At 44.2% G+C, this 19,731-nt stretch overlaps 1 protein-coding gene across 2 annotated transcripts; it reads left to right on the top strand.

Moving 5' to 3' along the window:
* Positions 1-195: 195 nt before the first annotated feature.
* LOC110534458 (tropomodulin-1) lies at positions 196-19,461 on the top strand. 2 transcript variants are annotated; one of them, XM_036933594.1, is made up of 11 exons: positions 196-498; positions 6,352-6,562; positions 8,125-8,281; positions 10,987-11,103; positions 12,956-13,045; positions 13,494-13,624; positions 14,053-14,160; positions 14,431-14,574; positions 16,157-16,301; positions 17,725-17,849; positions 18,302-19,461. In XM_036933594.1, exons 2-11 carry the CDS (start codon positions 6,437-6,439, stop codon positions 18,302-18,304), a joined length of 1,146 nt encoding a protein of 381 aa, XP_036789489.1. In that variant the 5' UTR covers positions 196-498; positions 6,352-6,436; the 3' UTR covers positions 18,305-19,461. The 2 variants fall into 2 exon arrangements, with proteins under 2 accessions (XP_036789489.1, XP_036789491.1); XM_036933596.1 differs by lacking the exon at positions 17,725-17,849 and having other exon boundaries at positions 197-498.
* Positions 19,462-19,731: the final 270 nt, after the last annotated feature.

The following is a 19,731-nucleotide window of genomic DNA, read 5'->3' as shown; positions in this document are numbered from 1 at the left end:
AATTGTATTCAAAGACGAAGGTTTTTATTCTTTACGATAAACGCACTATTGTTTTTGCTGCTGTTCTGATTCACAGGTAATGTCTACTACTGGTAACGTAAATGGCGCTTGTATCATTTGATGGCCATGTAGCGCACTTGCCTGGAGAACAAGTGTGTGACATCACTTGACTGGCAGCGCCGGGTGAGGAGGAGTAGCGGTCGGAGAGTTCACTTTGCCTTTGTGGGAGTGTTGTACTACATTACGCGAACCACTGAAGGACAAGTTGTAAGCAAAGTTAAGGATTTCAATTCAGCTGCCGTTGACAACATTCGAGGATATCCGTTGGGATATCAAACTTTTTTTTCCGCTTGGTTGCGCGGTACTTTACTTTCCTTGTATGAAGCGACTCTAGTGTGACTCGACTGGCCCTAAAAGAATCCATATCTGGTCAAAGTATTCAACTGTCACAAAGCGGGACCCGTTCGCTATAAATAGCCCGGATAAGCAGTGGAGGAGGTACGTGCATACGAAATAACTTCTTGTTCTAGCAGAAAAGTCCTTAAATACAACATTTAACGAATAATTTGCATATAAAGATCTTTTGCCATATCCCATGATTTAACCCAGACTGAAGCTTCAAAGTAACTGGTGTTCACTCGAAGTGTGGAAAAAACTAAAAAGTATTGTTTTACTTTGAAAGAACAATGTATTAATAATGCAAAGTTATGCGTTCTTCGCATTTTCACCCCTCATCGAATCTGCCTATGAATGACAGCTGTATAAATTCCCCACCTATCTTGTTAACCTAGGGCTTGTTAAAGAACAATCGAAGTGTACTTCATTTTAAAATAATACTAACGTATTGCAGGCCTACTACCCAATAACAAAAACCTTCGCATTATTTTGCTGCCTGGCCTGCTTTATATCAACTCCAGAAAAGGACAATTACAAGCGTTCTAAACATTAACTTATCTCCCAATTCCTCTTCTTTCTTTCCAAATATAGTATAACATTGTTTGCAGTGAACATAAGTATTATTGTATTCGATCAACTGGGAACTCTAAATAACATTGAAAAGATTGTCAATTCAGGCATTGTTCGATAGATTTAGGTTTTAGGCCTAGGTCAACAAGTGTAGAGCTCTTGAATGTCACTTGTATTAGCCAAATGTATTACAATTTGTGCTGTATGTGGTTGACTTACCTAGCTACCTTAAGATGAGTGCACTAAGTTGCTCTGGTTAAGAACCTCTGCTAAATTATTACATATACAGTTGAAGTCAGACGTTTACATACACCTTAGCCAAATACATTTAAACTCAGTTTTTCAAAATTCCTGACATTTAATCATCGTAAAAAATTCCCTGTTTTAGGTCAGTTAGTATCACCACTATATTTTAAGAATGTGAAATGTCAAAATAGTGATTTATTTCAGCTTTTATTTCTATCATCACATTCCCAGTGGGTCAGAAGTTTACATACACTCAATTAGTATTTGGTAGCATTGCCTTTAAATTGTTTAACTTGGGTCAAACGTTTCGGGTAGCGTTCCACAAGCTTCCCACAATAAGTTGGGTTAATTTTGGCCCATTCCTCCTGACAGAGCTGGTTTCTAGGCCTACTTGCTTGCACACGCTTTTTCAGTTCTGCCCACAAATATTCTATAGGATTGAGATCAGGGCTTTGTGATTGCCACTCCGATACCTTGACTTTTTTGCCACAACTTTGGAAGTATGCTTGGGATCATTGTCCATTTGGAAGACCCATTTGCGATCAAGCTTTAACTTCCTGACTGATGTCTTGAGATGTTGCTTCAATTTATCTACATAATTTCCCTTTCTCATGATGCCATCTATTTTGTGAAGTGCACCAGTACCTTCTGCAGCAAAGAACCCCCACAACATAATGCTGCCACCCCTGTGCTTCACGGTTGGTATGGTGTTCTTTGGCTTGCAAGTGTAACATTATAACTTTAGTCCGTCCCCTCGCCCTGTCCCGGGCGCGAACCAGGGACGCTCTGCACACGTCAACAGTAACCCTCGAAGCATCGTTACCCATCGCTCCACAAAAGCGGCAGCCCTTGCAGAGCAAGGGGAACAACTACTTCAAGGTCTCAGAGCGAGGGATGTCACCGATTGAAACGCTATTAGCGCGCACCACCGCTAACTAGCTAGCCATTTCACATCGGTTACACAAACCTTTCCCTTTTTCCTCCAAACATAACGATGGTCATTATGGCCAAACAGTTCTATTTTTGTTTCATCAGATCAGAGGACATTTCTCAAAAAAATACGATCTTTGTCCCCATGTGCAGTTGCAAACTGTAGTCTGGCTTTTTTATGGCGGTTTTGGAGAAGTGGCTTCTTCCTTGCTGAGCAGCCTTTCAGGTTATGTTGATATAGGACTCGTTTTACTGTGGATATAGAAACTTTTGTACCTGTTTCCACCAGCATCTTCACACGGTCCTTTGCCGTTGTTGTGGGATTGATTTGCACATTTCGCACCAAAGTACGTTCATCTATAGGACACAGAACACATCTCCTTCCTGAACAGTATGACTGCTGCATGGTCCATTGGTTTTTATACTTGTGTACTATTGTTTGTACAGATGAACGTGGTACCTTCAGCCATTTGGAAATTGCTCCCAAGGATGAACCAGACTTGTGGAGGTCTACAATTTTTTTTCTGAGGCTGATTTCTTTTGATTTTTCCATGATGTCAAGCAAAGAGGCACTGAGTTTGAAGGTAGGCCTTGAAATACATCCACAGGTACACCTCCAGATGCCTCAAAAGATGTCAATTAGCCTATCAGAAGCTACTAAAACCATGACATCGTTTTCAGGAATTTTCCAAGCTGTTTTAAGGCATAGTTAACTTAGTGTATGTAAACTTCTGACCCACTGGAATTGTGATACAGTGAATGATAAGTGAAATAATCTGTCTGTAAACAAATGTTGGAGTAATTACTTGTGTCATGCACAAAGTAGATGTCCTAACCGACTTGCCAAAACTATAGTTTGTTAACAAGAAATTTGTGGAGTGGTTGAAAATCGAGTTTTAATGACTCCAACCTAAGTGTATGTAAACTTACGACTTCAACTGTATATTAAATGTAGTACGATAACCATGAGCTAGGAAACTACAAGACACCATCATTGTGTTCATAATCATGCATTGTTACAGCAGAAACCAGGCCTCTCTATAAATATGTTCCTGTTTGCCAGCAGACTGGGAGTGACAGGGGAGCTGTTTTTATCAGCTGTTCCCCATCAGGGTTTAGGAGGCAGGCCAGGCTTCATTACTCCAATTCTGTTGCAAAGCGTTTTGTAACAGAAACCGTTTACTCCAAATGGAAAACGTTTTGCAACGAAAATGAGTTTCTATTGGACAAATTCAAGTAGGTCCTTCCCCGTTTTTGTCCTGTTTGCTTCTTAAACGGTTTCCGTTTTAAGACGTAATGAATACACCCTTGTTGAAAGAAAAGTACTGTAGGCCTATCTTCTTAAAGCAGTGGTTTCAAAATGTTTTTTTTTGCGGTCATGATACATGTCGTGATCCTCACCGAAAGTTAGTTGTTGTTTCTTGTTGTAAAGCCAAGTAGACTACTGTCGGAAGTTAAGTACAACGTTCTCAAATGTCTATTTTGACCCAAATGAAGATTGTAGCATTTTTTTTTACGTGACCAATCAAGCCTGTCCCAATTTGCTCCCTCCCCCTTGCTCCTAAACCTCTGATGTTTGCAGATCTGAATTGTCTCGGTAGGTATAGGGCCTAAGCAATGTGGTGGTGAAGCTTCCACTACAGTGCCTTGCGAAAGTATTCGGCCCCCTTGAACTTTGCATTGTTGCCAAAAAGTTCAATTTTGGTTTCATCTGACCAGAGCACCTTCTTCCATATGTTTGGTGTGTCTCCCAGGTGGCTTGTGGCAAACTTTAAACAACACTTTTTATGGATATCTTTAAGAAATGGCTTTCTTCTTGCCACTCTTCCGTAAAGGCCAGATTTGTGCAATATACGACTGATTGTTGTCCTATGGACAGAGTCTCCCACCTCAGCTGTAGATCTCTGCAGTTCATCCAGAGTGATCATGGGCCTCTTGGCTGCATCTCTGATCAGTCTTCTCCTTGTATGAGCTGAAAGTTTAGAGGGACGGCCAGGTCTTGGTAGATTTGCAGTGGTCTGATACTCCTTCCATTTCAATATTATCGCTTGCACAGTGCTCCTTGGGATGTTTAAAGCTTGGGAAATCTTTTTGTATCCAAATCCGGCTTTAAACTTCTTCACAACAGTATCTCGGACCTGCCTGGTGTGTTCCTTGTTCTTCATGATGCTCTCTGCGCTTTTAACTGACCTCTGAGACTATCACAGTGCAGGTGCATTTATACGGAGACTTGATTACACAGAGGTGGATTGTATTTATCATCATTAGTCATTTAGGTCAACATTGGATCATTCAGAGATCCTCACTGAACTTCTGGAGAGAGTTTGCTGCACTGAAAGTAAAGGGGCTGAATAATTTTGCACGCCCAATTTTTCAGTTTTTAATTTGTTAAAAAAGTTTGAAATATCCAATAAATGTCGTTCCACTTCATGATTGTGTCCCACTTGTTGTTGATTCTTCAAAAAAAAATACAGTTGTATATCTTTGTTTGAAGCCTGAAATGTGGCAAAAGGTCGCAAAGTTCAAGGGGGCCGAATACTTTCGCAAGGCACTGTATATTGATTAAACCTTACAGATCTGCAGACATTGGAGGGTAAGGGATGTTTCTAGCCATGCTCTGGGCTTGGGACACAACCCACAAGTAAGAACCGACCCCACCCAGCGTTTGGGGAAAAAACTCTGCCTTAAGGTATTTGGCTGAAGTGTTGTTGGACCGGCAAACAGTATTCTTAATGCATTTTTTAAATATTTTAATGGCACCAGGCACAAATATCTCTGGACATTCCAGACCGTTAAGCAACACAAGTTAGTTTCTGTAAGTCAAGGGCCCACTTTTCAGTGTTTATCCAACACATCACGTTATTGGTGTTTACCAATAGTTTCTAATCTCTAATTTCCTGGATCAATGTGGTGTTTGGATTTTGCTGGTTGGTCTGCCTTATGACTCAGTAGGTCTGCCTTATGACTCAGTAGATCTAACTGGATGTACAGTAGGTCTGCCTTGTGACTCAGTAGGTCTAACTGGATGTACAGTTGGTCTGCCTTATGACTTAGTAGGTCTAACTTGATATACAGTAGGTCTGCCTTGTGACTCAGTAGGTCTAACTGGATGTACAGTAGGTCTGCCTTATGTCTCAGTAGGTCTAACTGGATATACAGTAGGTCTGCCATGTGACTCAGTAGGTCTGCCTTATGACTCAGTAGGTCTGCCTTATGACTCAGTAGGTCTGCCTTATGACTCAGTAGGTCTAACTGGATATACAGTAGGTCTGCCTTGTGACTCAGTAGGTCTAACTGGATGTACAGTAGGTCTGCCTTATGTCTCAGTAGGTCTAACTGGATATACAGTAGGTCTGCCTTGTGACTCAGTTAGTAGGTCTAACTGGATAAACAGTAGGTCTGCCTTGTGACTCAGTAGGTCTAACTGGATGTCCATAGGTCTGCCTTATGTCTCAGTAGGTCTAACTGGATATACAGTAGGTCTGCCTTGTGACTCAGTAGGTCTAACTGGATGTACAGTAGGTCTGCCTTATGTCTCAGTAGGTCTAACTGGATGTACAGTAGGTCTGCCTTATGACTCAGTAGGTCTAACTGGATGTACAGTAGGTCTGCCTTATGACTCAGTAGGTCTAACTGGATGTACAGTAGGTCTGCCTTATGACTCAGTTAGTAGGTCTAACTGGATGTACAGTAAGTCTGCCTTATGACTCAGTAGGTCTAACTGGATGTACAGTAGGTCTGCCTTATGACTCAGTAGGTCTAACTGGATGTACAGTAGGTCTGCCTTATGTCTCAGTAGGTCTAACTGGATATACAGTAGGTCTGCCTTATGACTCAGTAGGTCTAACTGGATGTACAGTAGGTCTGCCTTGTGACTCAGTTAGTAGGTCTAACTGGATGTACAGTAGGTCTGCCTTATGACTCAGTAGGTCTAACTGGATATACAGTAGGTCTGCCTTATGACTCAGTAGGTCTAACTGGATGTACAGTAGGTCTGCCTTATGTCTCAGTAGGTCTAACTGGATGTACAGTAGGTCTGCCTTATGACTCAGTAGGTCTAACTGGATGTACAGTAGGTCTGCCTTGTGACTCAGTTAGTAGGTCTAACTGGATGTACAGTAGGCCTAATTTAGGATCCAGCTGGTTGACCAATCAAATCATGTTGACTAAACCTTGTCTCGTTTGTTTTTGTCGTCCACGTTCTTGCAGACTTCCTTTTGAAAACATCGCTGGGCACTTAGTTGCCTTTTTCTTTACGTTATTTGGGGAGTCGCTGGGATTCTATCGCGCTGCCATGTCCACCTCCTATAAGAAGGAAGTAGTGAACTACAGGGACGTGGACGAGGATGAACTACTGAAGAAACTCTCAGAGGAAGAGCTACAGAGGCTGGAGGATGAGCTGGAGGAGTTAGATCCCGACGTAAGTCTTAAACGCTGATCATCTTGGTGTGTGTGTGTCTTGGTTATCTGGAGCTCGATCCCAACGCAATCTAGAACATGTATCTTTTAACGAGCTCAACAGAGATGAGAGGTCGGTAGCAGGATAGTGCATTAAATCACGCTATCACGTAAAAAAATCTAGGACTACAAAAGGATCCTTAAATCAAACATGCAACCCTCTATACAGTAGATCATGGTATAACGCTCAGATATTAAGGTTTACAGGTGTACCAGAGCCCTGGATTAAAGTAGCTCACTATATAAGCATTAGGGTGACATCTGAGAGACGTGGAGAATCTCAATTGCGTCCTCTCGCCTCCTCAAAACCCATTGGAGGATATGGTCTGAGGGGCGGGACCTCTGGCTTTCTCATCCAATGGGTTTTAAGATGGAAGCGAGGATGTGAGGAATTTGCAATTGAGATTCTCCCAAAGACTAAGACTGACAAATGACACTCAAACCAACTTGGGCAGGAGGAGATCTCAGCTGGAAGCGTTGTTGGATGACGACGTTGCGCAAGTCGGTCAGATTGATTTCAGATTTCATTACTGACATTTTTTCCTTTAACCTTTTGACATTCTTATAGGGCACCAACATATTAACCTGTCTTATCACGTTGATAACATAAATTAGCCTATATATCATCTCCCTGTATATTCAATTCAATATGCAGTTCTAGGTCTAAACAATACAGTGATCCTCAAACCAACTTCCAAAACCAACTTTCCAGGGAAAGTTTAGAAAAACAGCAACTTCTCAGAGTTTAGACATCTGTTATTTATAATATATGTTAAGTTATGCCTATCATATATTTATAATACTGTGTGATGCGGCGGTGCTTGACTTCATATTTATTCATAAGTAGCTCTTCCATCGAGGTGTTGACGACACAAGCTGTAATAGGGTTATGATGAATGGTCGACGGCTCACAACAAGTCTGGATGCTTACAATACCAGGAGAGCCAGCCCAGGCTTAGAGGTGTGTGTGTGTGTGTGTGTGTGTGTGTGTGTGTGTGTGTGTGTGTGTGTGGGTGTGGGTGGGTGGGTGGTGCTTGTCATCTTTCCTTGACTTTTGACGATAGCATCCAGATCTCCCACAGAGCCACGTTAAACTGATATGTCAGGTATAAATACTACAGGTATAAATAATACAGGTATAAATACTACGCTGTCTGTAAGTGGCCAGTGCACTAATAGGTGCTGAAAGCTAAGACAAGATATCGGTCTATCGCTATAATATGGACCTGGTTTAGCGTGCTGCGGTCTAAGAATAGCTATCTGGGTCTGGGAACTGCCTTTGTTATTTCTGTTAGTGTTATTTTAACACAGTTAGTGATGGTGTGTGTGTCCTTTCACTGTTACATTCGGTTATCCCACGAGAGTGGATGAAAAATGTAGTGTATAAACAAGTGCAATCCCACCCATTGCTATAATTATTGGCCAATGACAATCCTTCCCTGTGGTTAGAATACCCTCTTACCTAGTGTAAGTACAACCCGTTGTTAACATTATCGGCCAATGATAAATCCTTCCTGTCTTTAGAATGCCCTGTTGCCGGCCGGGATGAGGCAGAAGGATCAGACCAAGAAGGCGCCGACCGGAACCTTCCAGAGAGAGAACCTGGTAGCCCACCTGGAGAAGCAGGCCAAGGAACACCCTGACAAGGAGGACCTGGTTCCGTTCACTGGAGAGAAGAGAGGTATGACCGCAGTTCCCAGCATGATAGAATACCACTATAGGCCTGTGCTTCACTGGAGAGAAGAGAGGTAGGACCCTCTGCTGTGCCGATCCCCAACCAGGGTTGGGGTCAGTTCTATTTCAATTCAGTCAAGATAGTAATCTAAAAAGTAATCTAAAATTCCATGTTTCCTCATTGAGAAGTGTGGTAGGAGCCCAGTTTCATTTTGGTTCATACTCCAGATAGGTTTTACCAATATGGCATAATCTCCACTTGTGGGGTGTATCCCATCCCCCTATCGGCCCGCAGCATACCACCCTGCATCCCACTACTGGCTTGCTTCTGACGATAAGCAGGGTTGGTCCCTAGATGGGAGACCAGATGCTGCTGGAAGTGGTGTTGGAGAGCCAGTAGGAGACAATCTTTCCTTTCCTGGTCTAAAAAAAAGATCCCAATGCCCCAGGGCAATGATTGGGGACATTGCCCTGTGTGGGGTGCTGCCTTTCGGATGGGACGTTAAACTGGTGTCCTGACGCTCTGTGGTCACTAAAGATCCCATTGCACTTAACGTAAGAGTAGGGGTCCTGGCTAAATTCCAAATCTGGCCCTCATACCATCACGGTCACCTAATCATCCCCAGCTTACAACTGGCTCACTCATCCCCCCCTCTTCTCCCCTGTAACTATTCCCCAGGTTGTTGCTGTAAATGAGAATGTGTTTTCAGTCAACTTACCTGGTAAAATAAGGGTTACATATTGTTTACATGAAATCCTGTCAGATCTATGAACAGAAGGGATAGGGGATAGGGTCTAGCTTGGCTAGGAGAAGTGGCTGGAGGCCAACATGGACCGTGGCCAGGGACATGCAAGCTGTGATAATAACCTTGTGAGGTGAACCCTACTGTCAGCGTGCCGAGATACTAATACTTTCAGAACATTACAGCCATGTAACTACAGGCCTAAAGTCCTACATCCAACAGGACCAATCAGTGGTCTCAGACAATAGCTCGTTCCAGGAAACTGGACCCAGTCGCAAGCCAGTCTGTATGCTGGTTCATCTGTTCTTGCATCTGTCTGGACATATCCAGCTACGAAACTGCCTGAGCTGAGTCTGCCTATCTATCAGACCAATTATGATCTCAGACAGCCTAGTTCTGGGAAACTGGGCCAGCCGCAACAGAGTCCTCTAGTTTGTCCTTCCTTACATCTGGACGTATCCAGGTAGAAAGCAGGGCCTGGTGCCAGCTGACTCATCCCAGATCCACTCAGGTGTAGATGTAGCCTGCTGGGTATCAGCCTGTCTTTATGTGTGTCCGCCAGACAGCGTACCGTCTGGGGGGATCAGTTTTAGCGAGGTAAGGCCCGCAATCTCTAATCTTGATCACATAAGGAGTATTATTTGGGATGCAAGGTGATTTGTAGATCACTGATTCTGTGCAGTCGATCTCAAACACTCAAGCAAGTGTCTCAGCCAAGCCTGATAGGTGACAGGTACCGACCAACCACAGAGACGAACATCCTGCTACATCCTGGCACCCAGCAGCTAGCCTGAAGTTGAGGTGACTTTCCAGTTGAAAGTTGGAACGGCTCCACTGGTTCCATTGGTTCGTCAGACCCCAGAACAGATCATCCAGGCTACAATCAAGGCCAGCAGGACAGACACTGCTGTAGCTGATCCTGGACCTGTGACGGCTATGAATAAGACCTCAGACCTTGTATTCATAAAGTGTCTCAGAATAGGAGTGCTGATCTATGATCGGTTTAGCAGTTTAGATCCAAATGAATATGATTACATGGACAGGGAAGAACCTGATCCTACATCAGATACATATGGCCCCTGATCTAACGGTGGACTGTGGTCACGTCCCAACTCTCTTATCCCAAACTCTGCACTTGCACACTTCCCGTTATGGATCAACTCCCATCCAGCCAACGATTCCTTCCATGACAGGGAGTGTGCAAGACAAGTGCACAGTCTGCAAACTTTGGGAGAACGGTCGATAATTGGACCAAACACACAGCCTGTCACTGCAGCCTTCCTCCCCTCAGTGTTCATTCCCATAATCCTGTTGGCCGGGGCAGCTTGGCCGGGGCAGCTTGGCCGGGGCAGCGCGACGCGGGGCGCTACATGTCAGACGTGGCTGGGTAAAACTCGAGAAGGTCTTCGCCTGCCTGGCTTTTGACAGCTCACTCTGAGTGACGATATGAAAAGCGCCCAGTGACGTAATGTGATATTGCATACCAGCCTTGTATTTGCCATTGTCGGTCGGTGTAACGTAGATGGGAAAACAAAATGGAAGTTTTCCTCACAGAGCGTACGGTCATGTTCACTGTGTAATGGTAGTTGGCTACTATTGGGTTTCACTATCGGGGTATTGATGTTTCTGCTTTCCTGCAGTCAAATTACCAATTAAAAAATGGAATTAGAAACGAGCTGGTATAGTAGTGGGATGGTAGTAATAAATATATCAAATCAATCAAATGTATTTTATGAAGCCCTTTTTACATGAACAGTTGTCATCAAGTGCTTTACAGATACCCGGCCCAAAACCCCAAACGGCAAGCAATGCAGATGTAGAAGCACGGTGGCTAGGGAAACACTCTCTAGAAAGGCAGGAACCAGGAAGAAACCTAGAGCGGAACCAGGCTCTGAGATGTGTCCAGTCCTTTTCTGGCTGAGATGAATAGTGGCATGTACTGTGTTAACGATTGTCCTCTATCTTCCAGGTAAAGTCTTTATACCTAAGAAGGTGGTGGACCCCATCATGGAGAACGTAACTCTGGAGCCAGAGTTGGAGGAGGCACTGGCCAACGCCAGCGACGCTGAGATCTGCGACATTGCCGGTAGAAAGACACGCACCTTCACGTGCGCACACCCATTTACAGACCGACATCTTTTCTGTTATCACCGTTCCTGTTTTATTTCCAGTCGATTCACCTTCTTCAGCGAATAAGTTTAAATCCACGCTAACCAAACAGTCACTTGAGAACGATCCCGGACACAAAATCAGCTTTGCGGTTCACTCCTCCGTCAGTAACGTCCTCCTTTCCTCTCTAACTCTCCTCTGTCCCGTCTAGTGATCCCACCCTTCTTCTCCTCCTTCTCCCTGTTCCCCCTCCATATCCTGTCATCGTCATCACCCCTTCCATTGCTGCTCCTCACTGCTGTTGGACACCATGGTTGCCCTCTCTCTGGGCTTTGTGACAAGCAGCCGCGGTATTTGCCAGCCCACACACTAGCTAGGGCCGGGACGATAGCAGTAGTCGTTGGCATCGTGGGCAAGGGAAACAGAAACACGAAGCGAATGTAACTTCTTTAGGAAGACAGACCTAATGTTGGAAACAAACCTCATTATATTGTCATCCAGAGTCTTATTTATTTATTTATTTTCCAAGCTATAGCACATGAAATGTTATATACAACAGGTTTTTTTAAAGGACCAAAGAGTTTGGAATGCTTCGTGTTTTCATTTTTGCCTCGGTGCTCCTGGTTCATATATTGCAATCGTCCCGGCCCTAACACTAGCTGCACGTTATATGGCCTGTATTTCTCTCCGCTTCACTAACTGTTAGTGTTAATTAGTGACAAGTGGTTTGCTTGCCAGCGTTTGTTTTGGTCCTCCCAGACATATCCAATGGTTTGTAATTAATCCACAGCCTGCTCATGATGAGTTTCCAACTAACTCTTCACGGCTGCTTAAAATGGACCGCTCGTTCTCCGTTGTTTATCTCAAAGATAACTAACTGTTCTCACACTCTCTGTCATGCTGACAGATGAAAATAATACACTTGCTTCTTTTTTCGTTGCTTTTCTGCTGAACTGCCCTCTGTTCACTCTCATTTTGTTCATTTGTACTGGCTCCAAGTCATCTACGGGGGTCCAGAAAGCACATTTTTATTCGAGTTTTCCCATCAAACTGGACACAAGATAAAACTACTGCTACTACTGATGATACATTTGATTTAAAGCGCTTTTCAAAAACACAAGGACTCTGTACAGCAAAAGAGGGGGGGGGGGGGGGGGGGGAGCAAAGTGAAAACATTTAAAACTAAGATTAAAATGAAAGCTTAAACAGGGATCTTTGCGATAATCAAGAACATATTGACTAGTCAAGCATGTTCCTGCGATTCATGTGGCAGCAGAGGCCATCCAAGACGGGGAGAATAATGTCTGCATTGTGTGACGTCTGCAACAGTGACACAATGCTATTTAAACCATGTGTTTAATAATGACTTGCAGACGCTGGCATCGACGCACGTGTTGTTCTTTTGTATGTCTGGCTATGACAGGGACGACTATCACTGCTGTGTGTGAGATTTTTTGCCAGCCGATAGTTTGGCTTGGATGTTTGCGAGTTTGAACAAGGCAGCTCTCAAGGCCCACTTGTGGGTGTCCTGTCTGCTATCTTAGCCAAGTAAACACAATGTGCCGAACTAAGGAGAGCGTTGGCACTCACACCCACGTCAACTCTTCAGTGTTTATCCTTCAGTGTTCACGTCATTTGACACAATGTATACTCTCTCTCCCTGTCTCTGTTCCCCCTCTCTCTCTCTCTCTCTCCTTTGTTTCTCTCTACTTTATTTTTCTCTCTCTCTCACTCCATTTTTCCCTCCTTCTCTCACTTAATTTTTCTTTCCCGTTCTCTCTCTCGCTCCTTTTGTCCGTCTCTCCATCTCTTCTCTTCCCTCCCTCCAGCCATTTTGGGAATGCACACTCTGATGAGTAACCAGCAGTACTACGAGGCTTTGGCCAGCAGCAATATAGTCAACAAACAAGGCCTTAACAGTAAGTGTGTGTGTGTGTGTGTGTGTGTGTGTGTGTGTGTGTGTGTGTGTGTGTGTGTGTGTGTGTGTCCCTCCTGTAAGTGCCAAAGTTTTCAGGCATGGTTTTAACGATGATTCATCTGTTTATCCTACCATGTATTGTACTTATTAGGGGTTTTGTTTTTCAAGTGGATTTAATAAAGAGTGGCACCAAAGCGTCCGTGTTAAAAATCAAACATGAACAGAACCAACGTCAAAGGTTCAAAGAGAACTGGACAAAAATGTTCCTGTTTCCTGACTTTTACAGTCGTCCGTTGCAACCTTTCTGACGTTAAATAATATAATGTAAAGACATTCAGCCAAACAAACTAAGTGCTGCAAATCATATTCGTTTCTTTCAACGCCTCGAGTGCCATTGTTATTACTGATTTACATGATATAGGTATTGTTACTAACATATTTTCCTGTAGGCGTTATCCAGTGTACTCAGTATAAGCCTGTGCCTGATGAGCAGCCCAACTCTACTGACGTGGAGGAGACGCTGTTGAGGATGCAGAGGAACGACCCTGACCTGCTGGAGGTCAACCTTAACAACATCAAGGTGCTACATTATATTGATTCACATGCACAAGTCAGTATAATTGATTTATATGATGTCCTCCTACCATAAACATTTGTACATTTTTTTTTTGTCATTTAGCAGACGATCTTATCCGATTTACAATAGTTAGTGCATATATTTTCCAAATTTTTGTTGTACTGGTCCCCCCCGTGGGAATCGAACTCACAACCCTGGCATTGCAAGTGCCATGCTCTACCAACCGAGCCACACGGGACCCCCATAGGAGACACACATGTACCACACTATTCTCAGTCTGACTTCAAGAGGTCAGGGCAAACCTCTACCCTGGAGTCAACATTTGATTTAGGTTATTCTCCAGTCTTTTCAAATGCATTTGTAGTCAGTCCGATTTAAACAGTGGCACGTGTGTGTGTGGCTTTATTGATTTGAAGCCTCTTGTGTTCCAGAACATTCCAGTGAAGACGCTGAAGGCCTATGCAGACGCCCTGACGGAGAACACTGCAGTGGAACGCTTCAGCCTCGTGGGAACCAGGAGTAATGATCCCGTAGCCTTTGTGAGTATTGCTGTTGTGTCTGGAGCAAATCCCCTACACGCATACTGTAACAGTTACATCAGACGATGTGAATGTACACATCTCCAAGTCTTCATTCGAAGTCATCTCCATCTGGAAATTCAGGTTAAAAAACAAAATGGCCTCCCATGGCCTTGATACCTGGGCCTGTGGCCTGGTCAAAAATATAGATGGGGGGAAAATGATGGCATTTCAGATATGGGTTTAATTATAGCCCGTATAAATATACTGTCCCCATTTGCTGTGTCTCAGGCTCTGGCAGAGATGCTGAAGGGGAACACCACACTGAAGAGTCTGAACATAGAATCCAACTTCATCACAGGGACGGGTATCCTGGCTCTCATCGCCTCACTGCAGTCCAACACAACCCTGCAGGAACTCAAGATCGACAACCAGGTACAATAAAATACAGCACAATCGTTATTGGTACATTCTACTGACAGACAGTGTAAAGGAGGCCTGGGTCCATTCTACTGACAGACAATATAAAGGAGGCCTGGGTCCATTCTACTGACAGACAGTGTAAAGGAGGCCTGGGTCCATTCTACTGACAGACAATATAAAGGAGGCCTGGGTCCATTCTACTGACAGACAATATAAAGGAGGCCTGGGTCCATTCTACTGACAGACAGTGTAAAGGAGGCCTGGGTCCATTCTACTGACAGACAGTGTAAAGGAGGCCTGGGTCCATTCTACTGACAGACAATATAAAGGAGGCCTGGGTCCATTCTACTGACAGACAGTGTAAAGGAGGCCTGGGTCCATTCTACTGACAGACAATATAAAGGAGGCCTGGGTCCATTCTACTGACAGACAATATAAAGGAGGCCTGGGTCCATTCTACTGACAGACAATGTAAAGGAGGCCTGGGTCCATTCTACTGACAGACAATATAAAGGAGGCCTGGGTCCATTCTACTGACAGACAATATAAAGGAGGCCTGGGTCCATTCTACTGACAGACAATGTAAAGGAGGCCTGGGTCCATTCTACTGACAGACAGTATAAAGGAGGCCTGGATCCATTCTACTGACAGACAATATAAAGGAGGCCTGGGTCCATTCTACTGACAGACAGTGTAAAGGAGGCCTGGGTCCATTCTACTGACAGACAGTGTAAAGGAGGCCTGGGTCCATTCTACTGACAGACAGTGTAAAGGAGGCCTGGCCTTTTCTATGGAAAACATTTTGTGAAAATCCCAATGAAATCACGGTATTTATTTTGTCCTGGTTTCATGAGGAATCACCCTATTTTTGCTGTCACAGTGCCCAGCCCAGCCAGTTACAATAAGACATCACAAGGACCACTTGAGTCTACTGTTTCAACAGGGTCAGATTGTAAAAAGCTAATCACTCAATTGATTCATTGTGGTGTGATATTGGTGCTAATGCCAAAACTTAGTAGCCGTTATTCCTTCCCAGTGGGCAAAACTGGTTGAAAGGACATCCTTGCAACCTGATTAACCAGATTGCAGCCAAAACTGGTTGAAATCTGGTTGTTGCAATGCCCTCATTTCAACCAGTTTTGCCCACGCTGGGCTACCTCTTGCCAGTGAATCATTTTTTCCTAACATAAACTGTGCTGAATCTCTTTGATTCCGTAAGGTTTTATATTTAGACACATGACTAACAACTTCGCCTCCATTTATTAATTGTGCTGAGTCATGGACAAGCTGGTTGAAATGACTCCATTTTACAACCAGAAAAGGCTGCATTGTAACCAGTTATTTCAAACAGGACATTGGAAAATCACCTAGGTTCACTGGTTTACATGACGTAATGTCTGGTTGTAAATTGGTTTGTAATGGCGTCATTTCAACCAGTTTTACTCGATGGGTGATTCCTTCTATGTCCAGTTTTTACCCCAATTATTTAAGCTGTCCATCTGACAGAGCAGACAGGCTCAATCAAAAGCTCAATTTGTAAGGAAACAAATGCTATTTCAATCGAGGTCTGATTCCCCCGCTCCCCTTCCTCCAGAGCCAACCGCTAGGTAACAAGGTGGAGATGGAGATAGCCAGCATGCTGGAGAAGAACACCACGTTGTTGAAGTTTGGCTACCACTTTACCCAGCAGGGCCCCAGGCTGAGGGGCTCCAACGCCATGATGAACAACAACGACCTGGGTGAGATGATGGTTATGCTAATGCTAATGCTAACAACCTGGCTGAGATGGAGGTTCTGCTCGAGCTGAAGCAAACAACCTGACTGAGATGGAAGTTCTGCTAGCCCTAATGCTAACAAGATTGAGACTGAGATTGAGGTTCAAAGACTAACTCACTCACTCACAATAGATTAAAATCGCTCTGTTATAATCACTGTTTCTCTCCCATCGACACTCACAATCTTTGAGATGTTTACTCACTCACTCACTCACTCACTCCATTTTCCAAAACAACGTTGAACTAATAAAACCTGCTAGAGAAGGTGCAGAGCATGCGTCAGATGTAATTCCAGACCCAGTAGTAATCCATCTTAATTCACCATCACTGTTTAACGTAACTAAATAATGGGAGGAGCCAAGCCAATCACAATGCTCGGCTGTTTGGATCCCTTCCTGGAAGATGACATCACTAGAACTAAAGTGGTGCTCCAGTGAAACGCTCCCAGACTTCCCAGTGTGATCCCTCACAACAGCTGAGACACCACTAGAGACATGGGCTGCGTCCCAAGTGGCACCCTATTCCCTTTTTATAGGCACCCTATTCCATTTATAGTTCACTAACCTGTACAGTAGGGCTCTGGTGAAGAGTAGTGCACTATATAGGGAACAGGATGCCATTTGGGAAGTGCCCTCAAATGGGTCTATTCAGGGACTTGTGTTGTTGCCTGGCTACCCAGACTCCTTACTCTGGCCAAACGCTGTGCCGCTCCACGCTGTAGGACGTTCCTTATTTCTCCTCAATGAGTCTGGATCTGAGTAGTTCCCCGACCCATCACTGAATGCAAACACATTCGGGGCCGTCTGATTGGTCCAGAAACCCATGGGTTGGGCAGGAGCCAGGACACAGTTGGGTAAAGTGGCGGTTTGAAAATTCATCATTGGTTTGGATAATCTGATTGGTTAGAGACGATCCAATCGGTGATGACTTTGTTTAGTGCAACGTCCATCATCACCGCAAACGACTTCAGTGACGGCAGTCTCGGACTAAAGTCTATAGCGAACGACAGAGCAGCGGGAGAACTTAGTGTGAGTCATCGGGCTACATGTTTTGGGGTCCAGAACACATGATCAAAGACATGTCAGGTCTTGTACAAAAGGCTGTAAAAAAATAAGAGATGGTCTTGTACTAATCTCTTGGAACGAAATGATAGACCTAGTTTGCGCACCGACATCAGTGTGTCATCGGGTTGTTTTGCATCACGATGACATTTCTCTTGAACACAGCATGGTACCAGTTCTATCTACTCGGTGACTCTTCCACCAAAGATGTGCATGAGCCGCTCTCGTCTTGGTCACTCATAGTGCTTGTGTGTGTGTGTGTGTGTGTGTGTGTGTGTGTGTGTGTGTGTGTGTGTGTGTGTGTGTTTACCACTGTTGTGTTGCAGCTCGGGTAATCCGATCCGATCATCACTCGGACGGTTCCTTTACTCTCACTCTGTCCGTGCCGGAACTGGAGAGGGCATTTGGTAAAAAGTTCAAGCCGAAACTCACCAAGCCCAAGACCAAGAAAGTAAAGACAGCCGTTGTGTCCTCGTCCTACCTCTTCAGCCTTCTCTTGCTTCTTTTCCTTGAGTTCTACCCACAACTCCCTGCGTTGTGCCTTCCATTCCTCCTCATCATCTCTCGTCATCTCTTCTTCCCAACAGTGGCAGATCTGGCTATCTTTCTCCAGTAGCTCTTGAGTTCTTAAGTGGGTCTTCACTGTAGGACTGATTGCTTAAGGGCTTTTTGCCGTTAGAGCTATTTTATTCTAAACTGCCTCTTACAAACCTTTGGAACAGGTTTTTTTCTGCTTTCTTTCAAGCTGCTTTTCTTACTTCAAACTCTTCCTTCATTGCCATTCCTTTGAGTCAAGTATTTGTTGTGTTTGAATAAAACGTGATTTTACCGAAGACACAGAAGGTATGTTTTAATATGTTTTAATAGTTGGTCTAATTTCTATTTTTTCTTCTCTGACAACAGTAAGAAAGAGAAGGCTTGAAGGCGGTCCCATCTTCCCCAAGTGTCGGACAAGCGTGTAGCGCCGCCAGGCGCTGCCCGGCCCCGCCCAGCCCCGTATTCAGCCAGACGCCCTCCGACAGATATCCCATCAACCCCTGCTTTCCCCAACCCTAACCTCGACCCCTCCGCGATGACCGGAATCGTTCCAATTCGAATGTCAGGGCCGTTGGCAAACCTTGTTCCTACTGTGGCATGGAGTTGATCTACTATTGTACTATTGTTTCTCTCACAGTTTTCTACTGATATTGGTTTAGATATCTTCGGTAATTGTGACATAGAGAAGCCGCCCACCTATTCAGAAAGTATTTATTTTGTTGTTAGTTTGTTTACTGGAGATGAACTTGTGGTGGTGGAAGATTAAATGGTGTTACAACCATATATGTATATTGTACCACGTGCCATGGGCAACAGGTAGCCTAGTGGTTAAGAGCGTTGGGCCAGTAACCGAAAGGTCGCTGGTTCAAATCCCTGAGCCGACTAGGTGGGGGGAAAATCTGCCAATTTGCCCTTGAGCAAGGCACTTCACCCTAATTGCTCCAGTAAGTCACTCTGGATAAGAGCGTCTTCTAAATGACTCAAATGTCAATGACTTAACTTGGTTATGACGTTAGTACCACATTATGTATTTCAGCATTTCGCAACCACTTAACGTAACGTTTTTCAGTGTGAGGTTCATATAAGATACGTTTTTAGTCTGCAACTCACACTGTCTGTAAGCAAAGGCACATAACGGTTACATAGAAGCTATGTTCAGAGGAATTGTTGCAGATTTAAAAACACTTTGGGGTGTAAAGTTGTTTGTTTGTCCATGTTTACCCCATGGAGACAGCCACTAGAAGCTGGTCCTAGATCAGTTTGTCCGCTATTGTGTAAATTCTGTAGTATTACTGATCTCAAGTCAGTTTAAGTCTTCTCAGTCAAACCTTACACAGAGAGAGGTTGCTACTAAGCGTTGGTTCTAGATCAGTTTTGTGACGAAGTCGATATCTGCTACGATCCTTTATTGATGTCACTTGTTAAATCCACTTCAGATCAGTGTAGATGAAGGGGTGGAGACAGGTTAAGTAAGGATTTTGAAGCCTTGAGACAATTGAGACGTGGATTGTGTATGTGTACCATTGAGGGTGAATGGGCAAGACAAAAGATTTAAGTGCCTTTGAACGGGGTATGGTAGTAGGTGCCAGGTGTACCGGTTTGAGTGTGTCAAGAACTGCAACGCTGCTGGGGTTTTCACGCTCAACAGTTTCCCTTGTGTACCACCCAAAGGACTTCAAGCCAACTTGACACAACTATGGGAAATATTGGAGTCAACATGGGCCAGCATCCCTGTGGAACGCTTTCGACACCTTGTAGAGTCCACGCCCAGACCGATTGAGGCTGTTCTGAGGGCC

Source organism: Oncorhynchus mykiss, chromosome 10 (assembly GCF_013265735.2).
Source record: "Oncorhynchus mykiss isolate Arlee chromosome 10, USDA_OmykA_1.1, whole genome shotgun sequence".
NCBI lineage: Eukaryota > Metazoa > Chordata > Actinopteri > Salmoniformes > Salmonidae > Oncorhynchus > Oncorhynchus mykiss.
This window is presented reverse-complemented; position numbering and strand designations above follow the sequence as displayed.

Bases quoted from the DNA above. Each gene is read 5' to 3' on its own strand.
- LOC110534458 (XM_036933594.1), top strand. From the start codon at position 6,437: ATGTCCACCTCCTATAAGAAGGAAGTAGTGAACTACAGGGACGTGGAC. The intron at 11,104-12,955 runs GTAGAAAGACAC...CCCTCCCTCCAG, and splicing joins TGAGATCTGCGACATTGCCG to CCATTTTGGGAATGCACACT. The intron at 13,046-13,493 runs GTAAGTGTGTGT...ATTTTCCTGTAG, and splicing joins CAACAAACAAGGCCTTAACA to GCGTTATCCAGTGTACTCAG.